The 19,705-nt window shown below is 46.3% G+C and overlaps 1 protein-coding gene across 3 annotated transcripts in view; it reads left to right on the top strand.

Annotated features, from left to right (window-relative positions):
• Window positions 1-19,705, top strand: part of MTMR1 (myotubularin related protein 1) — a 75,537-nt gene that overhangs the window by 44,750 nt on the left and 11,082 nt on the right. For all 3 annotated transcript variants that reach the window (XM_079764269.1, XM_079764268.1, XM_079764270.1), the window contains 3 exons: window positions 8,678-8,863; window positions 9,309-9,515; window positions 13,046-13,138. In XM_079764269.1, the coding sequence (XP_079620395.1) occupies window positions 8,678-8,863; window positions 9,309-9,515; window positions 13,046-13,138 (486 nt within the window). The remainder of the gene's footprint in view (window positions 1-8,677; window positions 8,864-9,308; window positions 9,516-13,045; window positions 13,139-19,705) is intronic.

Below are 19,705 nucleotides of genomic sequence, written 5' to 3'. Positions count from 1 at the left end.
ATATCCCACTTTCATTCCTCCTGAGGTCTAGACAAAATTTCCATCTGTCGTCTGGTTGCCATCTCCACTTGGCTGTCTCCCAGGTAACAACTTCAGCATATCCAAACTGAGAGGCAGGGTGTAAGAACCCTTGGCTTGGCAATCACTTACACCTGAGTTTTTCTCCAGGTTCTGCCACTTGATGCTATGTGGAGACCTGAGCCATTTACCTCACCTCTTCATAAGCCTCAGGTTCCTCTTCTATGAAATGGGAGGTAACAGTACCTCGTGTAGAGGGCTGTGTAAGGATTAAAATTAAGTGAGAAGAATGCACGTAAAGGACTCAGCACCATGCTGGGTACATCCTCAGAACTCAGTAAATATATTGATAAGCTCACTGACTCAGGTGTCTGGCCTGGGGAGTGATGGGTGGTGTTGGCTACTGAGATGGGAAAGACTGGAAGAGGAACAGGGTGGGGATGGAGATGAGCAGTACATGAGTTTCCTGAGGCAGCTGTACAAATTACCACACACTTGGCACCTTAACACAAATTTATTCCCTCATGGTTTTGGAGGCCAGAAGTCTGAAATCTGGCAGGGTTGTGCTCCCTTAAAAGGGCTTCAGGGGAGAATCTTTCTTTGCCTCTTGCAGATCCTACTGGCTGTTCTGTGCATGTAGCCACAACACACCAATCTCTGCCTCTGTGTCTTCACATGGCCTTCTGCCCTGTGTCTATGTCATCTCCTCCTTTCTTCTAAGGATACTTGTGATGGCATTTACGGCCCACCCAAGATAATCCAGGATTTCTCCTCATCCCAAGATCCTTAACTTAATCACATCTGCAAATACCCCCTTTTCAAAAAAAGGTCATGCTCACAGTTGCCAGGGATTTAATGTGGATACCTTAGTTTCTCTTGCTACCCACATCTGATGGATCATTAACCCTTGTCAGTCTTCCTATGTCTCTGCATACTTCCTGTCACCACTGTAATACTATCCCAAAGAAATAAAACACAAGATGAAAGCTATATTCACAGAGGCGATCTTCTAAACATCCACAGAGCAAGGGCAGTTCATTGTGCTTCATCCAGTGTGGAAAAGATAGAATCAGGACACCATGGAAGGGGGTGTTTCAGCTCTGGCTGATATAACAAAACACTGAAGACTGGGTGAGTTATCTATATATATAAAAGCCTAAGCGACTGAACGACCGGTTGACCAGTCACTATGATGCTCACTGACCACCAGGAGACAGATGCTCAATGCACAGGATCGGGCTCCCTCCTGTCTGGATCAGGCCTGCGGGGATTGGGCTCCTTCTTGTCTGGATCGGGCCTGCAGGGATTGGGCTGAAACCAGCTATCTGACATCCCCCGAGGGGTCCTGGATTGCGAGAGGGCGAAGGCCAGGTTGAGGGATCCCACTGGTGCACAAATCCATGCACCAGGCCTCTAGTAAACAATAAACATTTACTTCTCACAATTCTGGAGGCTGGAATTCCAAAATCAGGGTGCCAGCAGATCCTGTGTATGGTGAAGACCTATTTCCTGGCTTCTAGATAGCCACCTTCTTGCTGTGTCCTCACACATCTAAGAGCAGAAAGAGGCCAGCTCTCTGGTGTCTCCTATAAGGGTTCTACCCTCAACACCTAATCCCCTCCCAAAGGCCCCACCTCCTAATACCATCACTTTGTGGGGTAGGATTTCAACATAAGAATTTTTCAGAGACAGAATCATGCAGTCCATAATGAATAGTGTGGATTTCTGAGTCTGGGGATATGGGAATCCTGCCCTGGCAGTTTATCCCTTTGGCCTTTAGGAGTTGCCTGCCCTCTCTGAGGCTTCAGTGTTCTCACCTGGGAGCCCTCCCTGCTACTGAGGATTGGCATGCTGATGGGTGGAGAGTGTGGCACACCTTCAACAAGCACTGAATAGCTGTTTGAAATCGAGGAAATCTGAGTACATCCTTCAGCTGTCTGCTGGTATTCAGGTTTCCTATTCCCAAAAGTGTTGGTATGGCCCTATCTCCGCTGCTATCAGCTTATTCTTGCAGAATTGGGGGCTGGTCTGTAACAGTGCCCCAGTGTCACTAGCTCCTATTCAGAGCCCTGCTTGCCCCCATAGAAAGAGGTCTGGCCAGCAAGTTCTTGTCTTCCAGAACTCTCTGAAACTCTCTCCCTGTCCCGGCTGGGAGTATAGGCAGGGGCGCTTCTCACCCTCCTTCCTCTTCTTCTGTCTCAAGACCTCCAGCTGTCTGTTCTCTGTGTCCTGGCTTGGAATGGGTAATCACACTATTTTTCTTTTATAACCCCATTTTTTATTTTTTATTTTAAATATATGTTTATTGATTTCAGAGAGGAAGGGAGGAGAGAGAGATAGAAATATCAATGATGAGAGAGAATCATTGATCAGCTGCCTCCTGCATGCCCCCAACTGGGGATGGAGGCCACAACCCAGGAATGTGCCCTTGATGGGAATTGAACCTGGGACCCTTCAGTCTCCAGGCCAACACTCTTTCCACTGAGCCAAACCCGCTAGGTTTTGGCTATAACCCCATTTTCTGATTGTCATTTGCCTCATTTGGATCTTTAGTAATTAGCTTCCAGGCAACAAACTGCCTTGCTATACATCCTCCTGTTTAAAACTAGCTTTTGACAAGGGCTCCGTGATGACGTGCTTGATAAGCACGAGGCCCCACCCAACCCTTCCTAGAGCCTCTTCCTCAGCGCTCCCTCAGGGAAGGGCTCTACCTGGCTCGTGGCTTTATACATGGTAGGTGCTGGTGAGGCAATACTATATTAGTGCTTGAGTAACTTTGGGGGATGTTGGACAGGCACCAAGCTTTGCATGGATTAGCTTTAAGATAATTTATTTTATTTTATTAACTAGACACCCATGCACTGGAGGGGGGGTCCCTCAGCCCGGCCTGCCCCCTCTCACAGTCCAGGAACCCTCAAGGGTGGGAGGCAACCCGGCGATCAGGGGAAGGTGACACCCCAATCACACCTCTGCTGCTGCCACTGCCGGCAGCGCAGGCCTTGGCCGGCACTGGTTACCTGAGCCTCGGGCGGCCCTGGGCGCCTGGGCAGCCGCCATCTGAGGCTTGCCTGTGCCTCAAGCTGGCCCTGGGCAGCTGGGGGGCTGAGGGCTGGGCAGTCAATTAGCATATTCCCTCCTTATTGGCTGTGGTGCTGCCATCTTTTCGACAGTGTGAGGGTCAATTAGCATATTCCCTCTTTATTAGATAGGATTTACTTAGCAGTTAATCCCCACAGTGACCCTTTGAGATTTTTACAGGTAAGAAAGCTGAGGTGGCATTTGGGTGGCAGAGCTGGGATTACAAGCCCACAGAGGCACCCAGGGACTGTCTATTGGGGTGATGGGGCTCAGGGGGCCTGTGCTCTGGAAAGGTGTGACTGTGATGTTCAGAGTTCTGTAGTTGTCAGGTGGGCAGACTCAGCTTTTGCTGCTGCACCTGTGGTGGATAGGCGCACGCTCCCAGAGGCAGCTTACAGGGGCACCTGCGGTGCGTTTGCCAGCGAGGCACACTGAAGCATTCTGAAGGGCCCTGGCACTGAAGCCGCGTAATTGAGGCGTCTGTGGGCAGGTATCCAGGATGAGTGAATTCAGAATTTCTACTGCCCAGGGGGTGGGGTTGTGTGTGTATGGGGTGGGGGGGGGGGGTGCGTCCCTTTTTGTCCAATATCACACCCAGTGAGAGCTCACAGCGGCTCCCAGGAGCGCCCTGTGGATAGATGGGCTCAGGGTGCCTGCCTGTTGGAAATGCGTGACTGTGGAGGTGCGTTTGTGCAGAGCTCTGACGCACTCTGAGGGGCCCTGGCACTGAAGTTGCACAACTGGGGTGTCTGCGGGCAGTTATTCAGGAAGAGGGAGTTCAGAATTTCTACTGCAGGGCAGCGCGCCCTTGTCTGTACAAAATCACACCCAGCGGGGGCTCCCAGTGGCTCCCAGGCGCTGCCTATGGAGTGGTGTGCCCTGGATGCCTGCGCGATGGAAACGCAAGAATGTGGTGTCCGGAGTTCTGCCGCTGGGGAGGGGGAAGTTGCACTTACTGCTGCCAAGCGGTGCACCTTTGGAGGTGGAGGTCCCAGGGTCCGCGGGTCTGCGGGTGGGGCAGCAGGATTTTGGCTGGAGTGGCTGCTGGGCCGTGGGCAGTTCCAAGGCCTGTCTGGGTGGTGGTGCTGATGAGCTCCTAGAAAAGGCCGTTCTCCCCTTCAAGATGGCATGGGCTCCATGCCCGAGTCCCCTAGTCTGGGGAGTACCCGCAGGGGTGGTAGTCTCTCCTTGTCCAAGAGAGCCTGGTCTTAGGTTTATATTTTTTATGAAAAACATAATTATGCCACGGAAGCAGGACTGGGCTCTAAACTGCTTTGTCCATAGTTGGTGTTCAAAAAGTGTTCTAATGAAGTTTAAGTGTCCCATATAATTCTATAGAATAACTTGAAGTATAAGCTGGCATCCAAATGTACAAAAATTCTGTTGTTTTACTGTCAGTCATGTTTGCCACTTACAGACTTTATCAGATATTCAGCAACTGTTCCTACATCCAGGAGACCGGGCTTTCAGCCTCACACACAGCCTCTGGTCTTCCCCAGAACATCTTTCCTTCTGAATTCTCAGATGCAAACTCCCCTCTCAGTCCTTAGCCTCTTGTGCCAGTGCTCACAGGCCACTCCACAGCTTGTCCTCAATGCACGGACCCCCAGACCCCGCACTTCCTCCTGTTTCTCTCGGCTCTGGGAATATCCACGTGATCTTGCCCAGCCTGGGCTCCTTAGGCTGTCTAGTCCAACGTCTCCTGGCCCGAATCTTGGCTCATTCGCCCTCCAGCACTCCTGCCTGACCCAGTTCACTTCTCCTGCCTGCCTTTCTCATGCCCACAACCTGGGCTGCTGAGTGTTCCAGGAGGATAAGAGGCTCACAATGTGCAGGTTGGAGCCACTCCAGATTTATACTCTCCAGACTGGGCCCTCATCACTGCTGGGAAGTTTTTCACCCTCAATCACCCTATAGACTCCCCAGGAGCTGTTTCAGCCTCTTAATGACTCTTGTCTAATGCAGGACCCAGCTCTATCCCCTTCATCCTCAACAGCTGGCCTTCCTTCTCCACAGAGGGCAAACCAATCCTCAGACAGGAACTCCAACTGCTCCTGCCACCACACCTGGAAACTAGCTTGAATTGCTGCCTGTGGCAGCCTCTTGCCTCCTGTTATTGAGGAAGGGGTGGCCTCTTCCTTGTGCCCTGCCATTATCCCCCAACCTCTCCACCTGCTCAATCATCCCTTTTCTTGCTCTGGGATCTTTGACCTTTCCCCTCCACTGACTCCTTCCCGTGAAATCATTTTCATTTACATAGATAAGCCCTCCCTGGAATCATCATCACTGTCTCTTTCCAGCTAACTCCTCCTGCCCTTTACAAGACTTCTTGGAGGAGCTGCCTCCTTGATACCCCTCAGTGCTCACTGCCATTCACTCACCCCTTAAGCTATGTGAAACTAGCTCCCATCCTCATCTCTACCCAGGCTGTTCTTGGTAAAGTCCCCAAGTGTTTTCTTGTCACAAAATCCAATGTTTATTTTTTTTTTAGTTCTTTTCCTTGTTTTCGTGAGCTTTTGACATGATTAAGTACTTTCTCCTTTTCAAAATACTTTTCCCTTTTTTCTCTTTTCCTTCAATCTCTGGCTGATCTTCTCTTGCTTTATATTCCTTAAATGTTGGCCTTATTCAAGTTCCTGGTTTTTACTTCTCTCTTCACATTACACGCTGTCCTTGAGCACCATGTGCCAGACCTTTGTCCTCCAGTATCATCCACATGTCCTCGACTTCATATTGATATGCACAGCTCAGACCTCTCTTCTCAACTTCAGACCTGTGTATCCCGAATCCTGTAGGCCTCTCCACTTGAATTCCTCACAGGCATTTTGTATTCACTATACTCAAAGCCAAACACTGTTTCTTCTCTAATAGTGTATCCCAGTGGTCGGCAAACTGCGGCTCGCGAGCCACATGCAGCTCTTTGGCCCCTTGAGTGTGGCTCTTCCACAAAATACCACAGCCTGGGCAAGTCTATTTTGAAGAAGTGGCGTTAGAAGAAGTTTAAGTTTAAAGAATTTGATTCTCAAAAGAAATTTAAATCGTTGTACTATTGATATTTGACTCTGTTGGCTAATGAGTTTGCCGACCACTGGTGTATCCCAGTAAATAATACCACCATCTCTCAGGTTACCCAGTCCAAAATTATAGGCATCAGTGTCACCTCCTGTGCTACCCAGTTCCATTGTCCCAATCAGCACCATGTCCTGCTTCTTAAATATATCAACTCAGGTGCATGTCTCTGTCCTGGTGCCTCTATCATGATTCCTTCAGCCGGGTGATCGCCTGTCTCTGAGCTGGTCCACCTGCACAAGGTCCCCCCTTGTCCAGTCCCTTCTGTCCCTATGTAGCCAGTGATGATTCTACAGTGCAAGTCTGAACCAGGACCTGACCACTCTGGCCTCCTCTCTTCCTGCTCTCATCACTGCCCTAGTGTTCTCTGCTGAACTTCTTGCCTGCCTGTCAGGAAACCACATCTTCACCCATCTTCTGGTCATGTAAACATGATTGGCCCCTCTACCTTGAGTGTTTTTGACCTTCCTCCCCACAGCAAAGCTTTCCTAACTTGTGTTATCTTCTCATTGTAGACATCTCTTCTGCCCACCCTGGGAGCCTCACGCTCTTCTACAGGAAAGGTCTTACCCCCTGTTCTTCATGTGCCCTTTTACTCACCTGATTACCCCACTAGATGTTGAAGACCTTAAGGATTATATTCTACAGTTGTTCATAATTGTTGCTCCATTATTTAGCTCAGGGTTGAGCATTCGTACCCACTGGGTAAATGGTTGGAGACTAAATGATGAGTGTGGTCTTTGGGTTGACAGATGCATTTATTGCTTTTATTAATATAAAATTCACATAGCAAAACTTGCCATTTAACCATTCCAAAGTTTTACAGTTCAGTGACTTCCAGTATATTCACAGTGTTCTGCAACAATTACCACTGTCTAATTCCAGAATGCTTTCATAGCCCCAAATGGGAACCCTGTGCCCATTGGCAGTCACTGCCCATTCTCTCCCATTCCCCCTCAACTCCTGGCAACCACTAATTTACTTGCTATATAGATTTCCTTGTTCTGGACATTGCATATAAGTGGGATCATACAATATGTGGTCTTTCATGCCTGGCATCTTTAACTTAGAATATAATGTTTTCAAGATTCATTCATGTTGTAGCATGGAACAGTACTTAATTCCTTTGTATAGTTGAAAAATGTTCCATTACATAGTTAGACAACAATTTGTTTATCCCTTCATCCATTGATGGGCATTTGGGTTGTTTTCACCTTTGGCTATTGTGAATAGTGCTGATGTGATCATTTGTGTACAAGTTTTTGTTTGAATACCTGTTTCCAATCCTGTGGGCCTGGGATTGCTGTGTCATATGGTGATTCCATTTTTAACTTTTTGAGGAACCACCAAAATTTCCACCCACAAACTGTGTCATTTTAATTCCCAACAGCAGTGTATTAGAGTTTCAACTTCTCTACATTCTCATCAAAGATGTGTTTTAAATGTTGATCTCTACAAAATATAAGCTCGATCATATTTTGTTATGAGATTACCAAGGGGTGAACCATATTCCCCTTTTTTGTTACAATTTTAGTTTACTAAAATTGCTTAAATAAATATCATTGTTAGAGATTTACAAACGATTTTATTTTTATTAATCTTGTGGTTGTATAACTTTTTGTGTTCAGATAGATAGCATTAACAGAACTTTTTAAACCTAATTTGCCTTGAGTAAGATCCATTTCTTAATGGGTTAAAAACTTACAATGGGTGATAAGAGGATTATTTTGGGTGAGTTGTATCTCCATTAAAAAAAAAAAAAAGTCGCCCTAACAACCGGTTTGGCTCAGTGGATAGAGTGTGAGCCTATGGACTGAAGGGTCCCAGGTTCGATTCCGGTCAAGGGCACGTACCTTGGTTGCAGGCACATCCCCAGTTGGGGGGTGTGCAGGAGGTAGCTGATCGATGTTTCTCTCTCATCGATGTTTCTAACTATCCCTTTCCCTTCCTCTCTGTAAAAAATCAATTAAATATATATTTTTAAAAAGTCAAAGTCCTAACCCCTGGTGCCTGTGAATGTGGCCTTATTTCAAAAGAGGGTCTTTGCAAATGTAATCAAGTTATGATGAGGTTATTTTGGATTAGGGTGATCCCTGATCCAATCTGACTGGTGTCCTTAAGAGAAGGGACATAGACACAGGAAAAGGACTTGTGATGATGAGACAGAGATTGGAGTAATGTGTCTATAAACTAAGAATACCTGGGACTGCCAGAAGCTGGAAGAGGCAAAGAAGGATCCCCCCAAGAGGGTTCTGAGGGAGCATGTCCCTGCCAATATCTTGATTTTGGACTTCCCCACCTCCAGCACTGTGAGAGAAGACATTTCTGTTGTTTTGAGCCACTCAGTTTGTGGTGCTTTGTTCCAGTGGCCACAGAAAAGTCATAGAAAGATGTAGCAAGTTTATAATAAACAGATGAGTTTGTTGCTTCTTTAAATGGTCTCTACTTGGTAATACTACAGAGGACAAACGTTAACTCAGATGAAGTGATGTCTTTCTTTTGTCTTTCACAGGCAAAGGGTGGAGGATATGAAAGTGAAAGTGCTTACCCAAATGCGGAACTCGTCTTCTTGGAGATCCACAACATTCATGTGATGAGAGAGTCACTACGTAAATTAAAAGAGATTGTGTACCCTTCGATTGATGAGACACGGTGGCTATCAAACGTGGATGGGACACATTGGCTAGAGTATATCAGGGTAAAGAGGGCCAGTCCCTTACATGCTTTCTGGATAGGATTTCTCTGTGTTGGTGCCATAAATCTGTATCCAAGTGGTTTCTCAACATTGCAAATTAGCACATCTTTGCTGTGTGCTTGGGCTTCCTTAGTTTCTATGAGAAACATCCAGACTTTGGTCTTCTTTGGGGGGCTTCTGTGATATAATAAAAAGAGATAGTGCTTACCTTACATCAGGTCTTTTAAGTACATGTTGGCTGTTACAGTAAAGGGCCCTAGTTACTGCTATAGTTTTTCTTAGTATAAATTTCCCCCTCCCATGATACTACTAATGTTTTCTAGTGATTTTCAATTCCTTGCATTCTTGTTTGGCTTATTGATCTGAACTTACAATGTTCTCCCCAGAATTATTTTTGTTATAATAGAAATTATATGTTGCTTGTTCTAATGTGCCTTCTTTTCTGAAGATGCTTCTTGCCGGGGCAGTGAGAATTGCTGATAAAATAGAATCTGGGAAAACCTCAGTGGTGGTGCGTTGCAGTGATGGTTGGGACAGAACAGCCCAGCTGACATCTCTGGCTATGCTGATGCTGGACAGTTATTACCGCACCATTAAAGGATTTGAGATTCTCATAGAAAAGGAGTGGATAAGTTTTGGACATAGATTTGCACTGGTAAGTTGAGATAGGTTCGTGCTTCAACTGTTTTGCTCCATTATTTGCATGTGTGTATCACAGAATATGTACGCACACACATGTACATGTGCATAGGCTTTCTGCTCTGTATTATACCTGAATTGCCATAATATAATACTGTGGACCCTCAGCATTGTATATTCCTGTAGGGCATTCTTTTTTTTAACATAGGTATGACCTTTCTTTCTTTTCTTTTTTTTTTTGTCAATCCTCACCTAAGGATATTTTCCCTTTGATTTTTAGAGAGAGTGAAAGGGAGGGGGGAAGACAGAGAAACATCCATGTGAGAGAGACACATTGATTGGTTGCCTCCCATACACACCCTGACCAGGGCCAGGGATCAAGCCTGCAACTGAGGTATGTGCCCTTGACTGGGAATTGAACCTGCAGCCCTTCAGTCCGTGAGCCAACGCTCTATCCACTGAGCCAAACTGGCTAGGGCAGTATGGCTTTTTAAAATAAAAGTTGAGCCTGGCTGGCATGGTTCAGTGGTTGAACATCAGGCTATGAACTAGGAGGTCACGGTTTGATTCCCAGTCAGGGCACATGCCCGGGTTGTGGGCTTATCCCCAGTGTGGGGCATGCAAGGAGGCAGCCAATCAATGATTCTCTCTCATCACTGATGTTTCTATTTCTCTCTCCTTCTCCCTTCCTCTCTGAAACCAATAAAAATATATTTAAAAAATAAATAAAAGTTGAGGTAAAACTCATATAACATAGAATTAACCATTTAATGTGTAGAGTTTAGGCCCTGGCCACTCCCCAGCGTGAATACCTCAGAGTCTTCCTATGGCCTGTGGGATTGTGGGCAAACTCCTCAGTGCAGCATTCAAGGCACTTGGTGATCTGGCCTTAGTCCACCTTTCCAGCCTCATTTTGCCTCTCTTCCTGTGCTTCATCCTCTGAACCTCAGTTGTGCCCAGCTAATAATCGCACCCTGGCGCCCCCATTGCTTCTGATATATTGTCCCCCTGGCCCGCCAGGTAGCAGGCATCTCCCTGTCCTACAAGGTTTATCTCAAATGAGACCTCCTCCATGACTGACTTATATGACTTTTCCTCCTCATTCCCGCATCTACCCCATATTAAGATGGCCACTTGCTCCTTTGTGGCCCTTGGAACACTTTATTGCCCTTGTTATTTATAGGTCTTTCTCCCATGACTAGACCATAAATGAATTAATCATCAAGCATGGGTGCTCTGTCTCATTTGTCTTTGTACCCCAGATGCCTAACCAAGGTCCTGGACTCTACCAGACACCATGAAAATGCCTGAAATCCCGAGGGCCAGGCAAGATGTGTTACAGACACCATAGGAGTACAGTGAATGTCTATTAAAAGAAAGAATCTCAGTTTTGATCTGACTTATTTTCAATGGTTTTTATCAGTCCTATTTATGTGATTGAAATTATCTTTTAATTTTTGTATGAATCTATTAATATCTTCTCTAATAAAATGGTAATATGCAAATTAACCATCACTCTGCCGCATAAACCACGCCCACCAGCCAAGCCACGCCCACCAGCCAATCAGGGCGAGTATGCAAATTAACCCAAACCAAGATGGCTACAGCCACAGAGAGCAAGGTTTCCCAGGTAACAGAGCAAGCCAAGCTTTCCATAGCCGTTGCAGGCCTAAGCCTCCACTCAAGCTACAAAGTTTCAATTATAGAAGGTAAACAAATTCAAACAAATGGCAACAGAATGGAGCTTGAGAGAGCAGGCCAGGGTTGCCAGCGGCAACAGGGGAAGCAAAGCTTTAAAGCACACCCTGGCCGGGCCCACCCGCTTAAGGCAACAAAGTTTCAACTGTAGAAGGTGAATTAACTGCCACAGAGATGGCTGCCGCCCGGAGGGAACAGCAGGCTTGGCTCTGCTCCAGGCTACAAAGTTTCAATTGTAGAAGGAAAATAAATCCCAGATACCAGGGCCTCCTCTTAGGTTGCCAGGGGGCGTGGCCCGCCTGCAAACCACCACAGGCCCCTCGCTCAGGCCACCCCACACCCCAAGGGAACCCCACCCTGATCTGGGACACCCGTCAGGGCAAACCAGCTGGCCCCCACCCGTGCACCAGGCCTCTATCTTATCTAATAAAAGAGTAATATACAGATTGATCATCACTGCAACACACAATATAGCTGCCCCCATGTGGTCAAAGATCCTGCCCCCATGTGGACACAAGATGGCCACTACAAGATGGCCAGCAGGGGAGGGCAGTTGGGAGGCACCCGGCCTGCAAGGGAGGGCAGTTGTGAGGGACCAGGCCTGCAAGGAAGGGCAGTTGAGAGGGACCAGGCTTGCAAGGGAGGGCAATTGGAGGTTATCAACCCTGCAGGAGAGGGCAGTTAGGGGTGACCAGGCTGGCAGAGGAGGGAAGTTGGGGGCAAACAGGCTGGCAGGGGAGCAGTTAAGCATCAACCAGGCTGGCAGCGGAGTGGTTAGGGGGTGATCAGCCTGGCAGGCAGAAGCGGTTAGGGGCAATCAGGAAGGCAGGCAGGCAAGCAGTTGGGAGCCAGCAGTCCTGGATTGTGAGAGGGATGTCCGACTGCCCGTTTAGGCCTGATCCCACCAGGATCGGGCCTAAACGGGCAGTCGGACATCCCTCCAGGAGTTCCAGATTGGAGAGGGTACAGGCTGGGTTGAGGGACAACCCCCCGCCGTGCACGAATTTTGTGCACCGGGCTTCTAGTCTTCTATAATATCAAACACTATGAAAGACAATTATAGCTATCAATTATATCTCAACTGGAAAAAAATTAATACAACATTGGACTCCTAGAACGAGGACCTTAGCCATTACTATTTCAAGAGTGAGATTTTTGGGGTTCTCTGAGTCATAGAGAATTGCTTAAAAGTTGTATATTGTTAATGATTATTTTCATTCTCAGACTTTCCTGACATTTCTGAACAATGGAAAAAATGTTTTTTTCTCACTTGTGGAGAAAATGGCAATCATAATGTGCTTTATGAGCTGCTAATTGGTAGTCCCAGGGTGACACTGTGCACTTGGTGTGGTGGCTGTGAGTGACCCCATCATTGGGACTGAAAAAATGCTGGCTCTTTGCTTATAACTCTTGATCCCAACTATATGAAAGAAACAGTATAAAACAATCAACATATAAAAATATAGTACACTGAATTTTTTTTCCCTAAGACTAATGAAAGTGAGTTCAATTCAATGAACATTTTTGAGTACCTATTATGTACCAGTAATTCTGTTAGGTCTTGAGACATACGAGTGAGACATGATTCTTTTTTTTCTTTCTTTTAATCTTTATTGTTGGAAGTATTATATAGTTCCTCCTCCCCCCGCCCCCATTAATCTCTTCTAGCCTGCTCTACCCCATTGTTTGTTTCCACGGGTTATGCATATATGCATACAAGTTCATTGATTGATCTCTTCCCATTCACCCTCCCCTGCCTTCCCTCTGAAGAGACATTATTCTTGTCAGCAGGCAATTTTGAGAGGACCATGCGTACATTAAAACATTTAACCTCTTGTTTCTTTACAGCGAGTGGGCCATGGCAATGACAACCATGCAGATGCCGACCGGTCTCCAATATTTCTTCAGTTTATTGATTGTGTTTGGCAAATGACAAGACAGGTGAGAGATTTAAAATACATTTTTGACCTACACAGTCTGTTTCAAACATTCCTTAGAGTTGAAGAGTAAACTTTCATGTTCATTCAAAATGAAGATGTATGTAAAATATCCCTTCTGTTATTTAATTCATTTTGATTCTATTCACTTAGATTTAGAAATATAAGCAGAAAATTAGAAACAACTTCTCACCAAAAGTTACTTTTCTTGTGCAAGTGTTTTTTGTCAACATCCTGTCCCCCAGCCTTGCAAGCCAAGGCCCTACTCCTCAGCCATTCTACTACTCTTGCTCCCTTTCTGTCAGTGCAAGGAAACACAGTCCCCTGCTGGGTCGGAAATGTAATGTGTTAGAAATGGGGATGGGACCAAAGGCCAGCAAAGGGGATTGACCAAGGAATCCAGGAGTCTCCATACCCTGCCCCCAGGCCACAGCCCCTCTAACCCCAAGGTCACTGAGGGAAATGACTATTCAAGAACCAATGGCAGATAGAAAGCTGCAGATTATTTTGTCATCTCCTGGTGCTTAGTTGCAAAACCCCAATACACAGGGCCCTGGTAAGCAAGAAGCCCATACATGGACCACCTTTCCCTAAGCCAGTTGGGCCCGGGGAGGCTTTAATTCAAAGCAGACCATGAGGTATGTACTGTTTTTCCCCTCATCTCCAACATCCAAACCCGAGTTTGAGGATTTACCATCATGATGGGAGATTGTGCCATGGAAATGGACCTGGAATCAGAGAGAGACAGAGCCAGAGCCAGTCAGAGAGAGAAAGACAGAGACACAGTGAGAGACAGAGAGAGGATGGCAGAGAGAGGGGGGCAGAGGGGCAGAGAGAGAAGGGGGCAGAGAGAGACAGGGACAGAGAAAGAGAGGGGCAGGGGAAAAGAAGAGCCAGAGAGACAGTGTGGTAGAGAGAAGCAGAGAAAGGGGCAAGGAGAGAGAGGGCCAGAAAGAGGTGGAGTAAGGGAGGTATGGGGGAGGTGCAGAGACTGACGGGGCCAGAGAGAGGCAGAAAGAGGTAGAGAGGGGGGACAGAGGGGCAGAAAGGCAGACATGGGGGTGGAGAGCTACAGAAAGAGGTAGTGAGGGAGGCAGAGAATGGGGTAGGAGAGGGGACAGGACAGGTAGGAGAGAGGGGTGGTAGAGTGAGGAGTATAGGAAAGAGAGGGGCAGAGAGGAAAGGTCAGGAGAGAGAGGGGGACATAACAGGAGCAGGGACAGGGACAGAGAAAGGCAGAGAGGGGCAAGGACAGAGAGAGGGAAGCAGAGAGAAAGGGGAAAGAGAGGTAGAGAGTGGTAGAAAGAGCCAGAGGGGCAGGGAGAGACAGGCAGAAATAGGCAGAGAGTGGCAGAAAGTGCCAGAGGGGTTAGGGAAGGGCAGAGAAAGAGAGGCAGAGAGGGGTGCAAGGATACAAGGAGGGGGGCAGAAAGAGGGCAGGAAAAGGAGCAGGAGACAGAGTGGTGTAGGAGAGGCCACAGAGAGGAGTGTAGGAAAGAGAGGGGGGGGGTGAGAAAGAAGGGGCAGAGAGAGGGGGCAGGGGAGAGAGGGGACACAAGAGATGGCAAAGAGAGTAGATAGGGAAAGGGGGCAAAGAAAGAAGGAAGCAGAGCCTGGGGTGAGGGGCTGGGAGGGGAGTAGAGAGGGAAGCAGAAGGGGGCAGGGAGATAGAGAGGCAGAGAGCTAGAGGGGAGATGTAAAGAGAGAGGGAGGGGGCAGGGTTAGAGAAAGAGAATCAGAGGTAGGGAGAAGAGGTGGGGAGAGGGGGAGAGGCAAGGAGAGAGGTTGGGAGCAGGCAGAGGATTCTTCCCTAGACCAGTGCAGCTCAAACTTAATGGGAGCACAGAAATCCCCTCAGGCTTATAGTAAAACTAGAGGCTTGGTGCATGAATTCATGCATGGGTGGGGTCCCTCTGGGTGGCCTGCAAGGATCGGGCCAAAACCTGCAGTTCAGTGCCACCTGCAGCTCCTACCTGCCACTCCCACTCATCCTGGCCCCACTGTGCCCGCTGTAGGCTCGCGCCCAATCAGTCCCTATCGCCATGAGCCCTGTGTCTGGCGCCCTCCCATGGGGAGTGGCCTGCGGGATAGGGCTGAAACCGGCTCTCCGACATCCCCCAAGGGGTCCCGGATTGTGAGAGGGCACAGGCCAGGCTGAGGGATTCCACTGGAGCACGATCGGGCAGGGGAGGGCTCCAGGGCATGTCCAGCCCATCTCACTCAGTCCCAATCGGCAGGACCCCACCAGCAAGCTAATCTAACAGTTGGAGCATCTGCCCCCTGGTGGTCAGTGCACATCATAGCGACTGGTTGACCAGTGACTGTCTGCCCCCTGGTGATTAGTGCATGTCATAGCGAGTGGTTGAGCAACCTTAGTATATCATTAGCATATTATGCTTTGATTGGTTGTTTGGTTGTTCTGCTGTTCGGTCTATTGGCATATTACCCTTTTATTATAAATGATGATATAGATTCTGATTTGTGAGTCTGGGGGTGAGCCTGAGAATCTGCATTTCTAACAAGCACCTAACAAGTTGTGCTGCTGGTCCACAGATCACACTTGGAGTAGCAAGGATCTAGAGAGCATAGACATACCTTCAGAAATAAGTAAAAAAGGGGCAGCAGATCAGAGCAACCAAAGTAAATTCCCAGAGTCCTTGGGCCTCTCTTGGAACTCAGTTTTACTTTTAGACCAGGGAGCTGATTGGGCTCAACAGTCATCTGAGTGCCAGGTCACCGCTGACTGAAAGCAGTCAATTAGAAGATTGTTGTGGTAAAAGGGGTGTTCTCACAGGCAGGCACCCTGGTATGCATGACAGACAGGTAACAGCAAACACATACTCACAAGGCTGGCCAGAAGTCTCACTGTTTTGTGTGCCATGCACTTCTCGCTGTTCATGTTGATACCAAGCCAGTACAAAAATTAAATGTTGGTTACATTCAGGTTAAGAAAAGGAAGTATGAAATCCATCATAGAAAAAATGTATAAAAAGGTTGAACACAGCCCAGCCGGCATGGCTCAGTGGTTGAGCGTTGACCTATGAACAAGGAGGTCATGGTTCAATTCCGGTCAAGGCACATGCCTGGGTTGTGGGCTTGATCCCCAGTAGGGGGTGTGCAGGATGCAGCTGATCAATGATGTTCTCTCATCATTGATGTTTCTATCTCTCTCCTTCTCCCTTCCTCTCTAAAATCAATAAAAGTATATTTTAAAAAACTGAATACAAAAAATAATTCTGATGTTTCTGAAGGGATAAGCACCAATTTGTGGATGTGAAGTAGCTTATTCCTCCCAAATATCTAAGTAAATGTGCATCTGTTATTAACATCTTCAATCTGACTACCACTTGTCATGTTGATTAGTGCCTATTTTTATGTCTAATCTGCATCATTTTTGTACTGCTTGTTTTTAAGAAAGAAAATAAGGGGTTTGGATTAGAAAATTTCAGATGCCTTTCACAGCTCTAAGACTCTGTCCATGAAATGTGCATAATTATTTTTAAATGATATTGTTAGTGCATTAGATGTAGAAACATGAATGATTAGTCTTTATCAATTAAGTCACAAGTGAATGGATGTAGATTGTTAGAAAAGATGTGTTAATAAGATTAACTTATTTTTAGATTGTCTACTGCTAAATCAAGTAAGTTAATGCAGTATAAAGCTGTCAGAAAACTCAGAATAAAATGAACTAACCTCTGTGCACAAATTGATATAAAATGAACTAAGGGGAAAAGTAATTGAGGGATTCTTTAGAAAAGAGTCTCAAAGACATTCTACAACATCCAGACTTTAACAGACTCTACTTTTTTGGATAAGTTTAAGTTGTTGTTATTTTTGTCCCTCAAGGAGTGCAGAATTTTATTATGGATTTCAGTGGAGTGTTTAAGACCACACTTTTTAGGTAAATGGCATAGTTTCCAGGAGAAGAGGCCAAAACAAATTATTGCTACTTACCCTAATGAAATGTTTTCTGAGTTGAATTTAATGCCACAATGCCCTTTGAATGAGAACAGCAGTTGAGGTGAGTAGATGGAGCCTTTGCATTCTAGTGCCTTGAGTGATGACAGACTTGGTCTGAGTGCCGCCCCATCGTCACCTTCCATAACTGGTGCCCACTAGGCCAGAATAAGGCTCAGAGTCAGTGGTTTTAGAATGCACCTAACTGAGCTCCCAGATCCAATGAAGACTCATAAGATTCAAAAATCCTATATAATAAAAGCATAATATGCAAATCAACCAAACGGCAGAATGACTGGTCGCTATGATGGGCTCTGACCACCAGGGGGCAGATGCTCAATGCAGGAGCTGCCCCCTGGAGGTCAGTGTGCTCCCACAGGGGGAGCACTGCTCAGCCAGAAGCCAGGCTCACGGCTGGCAAACGCAGTGGCGGTGGCAGGAGCCTCTCCCGCCTCCGCTGCAGGCAGGTGGTAAGGAGCGAGGGGTCACGGACTGCTAGAGGGTGCAGGCGGGCTGAGGGACCCCCCCGCCCCGCACAAATTTCATGCACTGAGCCTCTAGTATGCTGTCCTGTTAGTAAACATATTTTTAAATGTTTGAAAAGAAAATCGATTTTTCCATTCCTGTCCTTGATTTAATAACGCTTCAATATACACAAATGTTATATATTTGCTTAAAATTAAACTTCATGGTTCTAATAATTTGTGAATAGGGCATAACTAAGATGCATAGTAAAAGACTGAGAAAGTGGACATATAATACACTTGGCCTTTTAAAAGCCATTTGGAATGTGAGGCCATTGTCAGAGTTGTAAGGGGCAATCTTAAAGACTCTGAGAGGAGATTAACCAATAGCTATTTTTAACATGTCAGCCAGATTTAGTTGATCATTAATTTAGTTAATCTGAGAGCAAGAATGCTAAAAGGAACAACCACCACAGCTCCCAGAAGTTTCTGAATAAATGGTATTCTCATGGGGCTTCTTAGAACAGAATTGTGTGTTTCTATAAGAGCAATCCTTAATATGGCGAGAAGCTGACCTTAATCCAAGGTAGATGAGCAGAACTGGTTAAATTGGAGAATGGAATATCCTGGTGAGGAAAATAATTTCAGTTGGAGTTTGGATAGTCCTGACTAAGCTAAAAAATAAACTTGTCTATCAGTGACCCTGGTTGTCACTCTAGAGATGACAGGATTAGTCATGATAGTGTGCCAACATCACTCTGAGTGGGGAATAGTCTTTAAACTGACAAAACATGCTGGGTAGTTCTATTTGATTTTGCTCTAATTGGCTTTGTTTCATTCAGTAGATGATTAATATTTTACTATGTTTTTTGTGTGTGTTTTTGTTCTTTTTTAAATTTTTATTGGGGTGACATTAGTCAACATAAACATATAGGTTACATGTGTGGATTACTAATTTACAAATTCTGTATACAATAAAAGGCTAATATGCAAATTGTCCCCTCGACCAGGAGTTCAACCAGCAGGCAGGCCGGCCAACCGCCCATGTCCCCTCCCCCTGGCCAGACTGGCCGGACCCCACCCACGCACGAATTCATGCACTGGGCCCCTCTCTCTCTCTCTCTCTTTCTGTTTGACTTATTTCACTTTGCATAATGTTCTCAAGGTCCATCCATGTTGTTGTAAATGACACTATTTCATCCTTTCTTATGGCCGTGTAGTACTCCATTGTGTATATATACCACATCTTCTTTATCCAGTCCTCTATCATAGGGCACTTTGTTTTAAAATTAGAATTCTGGCACAGGGTAGTACCCCCCCCCCCCCAGTACATGCCTGTTACTAGAATCATTATCATCATTTCCAGTTTGCCTTCTCATGGCTACTAAATGCCAGCTACTGGCTAGAACCTCCTAGCAAAGGCAAAGTCTTTGTTAGAATTCTCCAAAATCCCATTAAGAATTAGCTAAAACAGCCCTAGCCGGTTTGGCTCAGTGGATAGAGCGTCGGCCTGGAGACTAAAGGGTCCAGGTTCAATTCTGGTTGAGGGCACATGCCCAGGTTGGGTTGCGGGCTTGATCCCCAGTTGGGGGCGTGCAGGAGGCAGCCAATCAATGATTCTCTCTCAACCTTGATGTTTCTCTCTCTCTTTCCCTCTCCCTTTCTCTCTAAAATCAATAAAAATATATTTTTTAAAAAAAAGAATTAGCTAAAACAACAGTTGAGGTAATTTTCTTCCTCACTCTGTTAATATGGTGAATTTCACTAACTGATTTTTGGTAACATTATTGATTTTCAAATGTTAAACCAACCTTTCCTTCCTGAGATCAACCCCACATGTATTGCTACCCTTTTTATGTATTGCCAGGTTCAATCCTCTCTAATAAAATGGTAATATGCAAATTAACCATCACTCTGCTACATAAGCCACGCCCACCAGCCAATCAGGGCGAGTATGCAAATTAACCCCAATCCAAGATGGCTACAGCCACAGAGAGCAAGGTTTCCCAGGTAACAGAGTAAGCCAAGCTTTCCATAGCCGTTGCAGGCCTAAGCCTCCACTCAAGCTACAAAGTTTCAATTATAGAAGGTAAATAAATTCAAACAAATGGCGGCATAATGGAGCTTGAGAGAGCAGGCCAGGGTTG

Source organism: Cnephaeus nilssonii (assembly GCF_951640355.1).
Source record: "Cnephaeus nilssonii genome assembly, chromosome: X".
In the NCBI taxonomy this organism is placed as follows: Eukaryota; Metazoa; Chordata; class Mammalia; order Chiroptera; family Vespertilionidae; genus Cnephaeus; species Cnephaeus nilssonii.
Note: the sequence above shows the minus strand (reverse complement) of the source record. Positions and strands in the feature narration are given on the sequence as shown.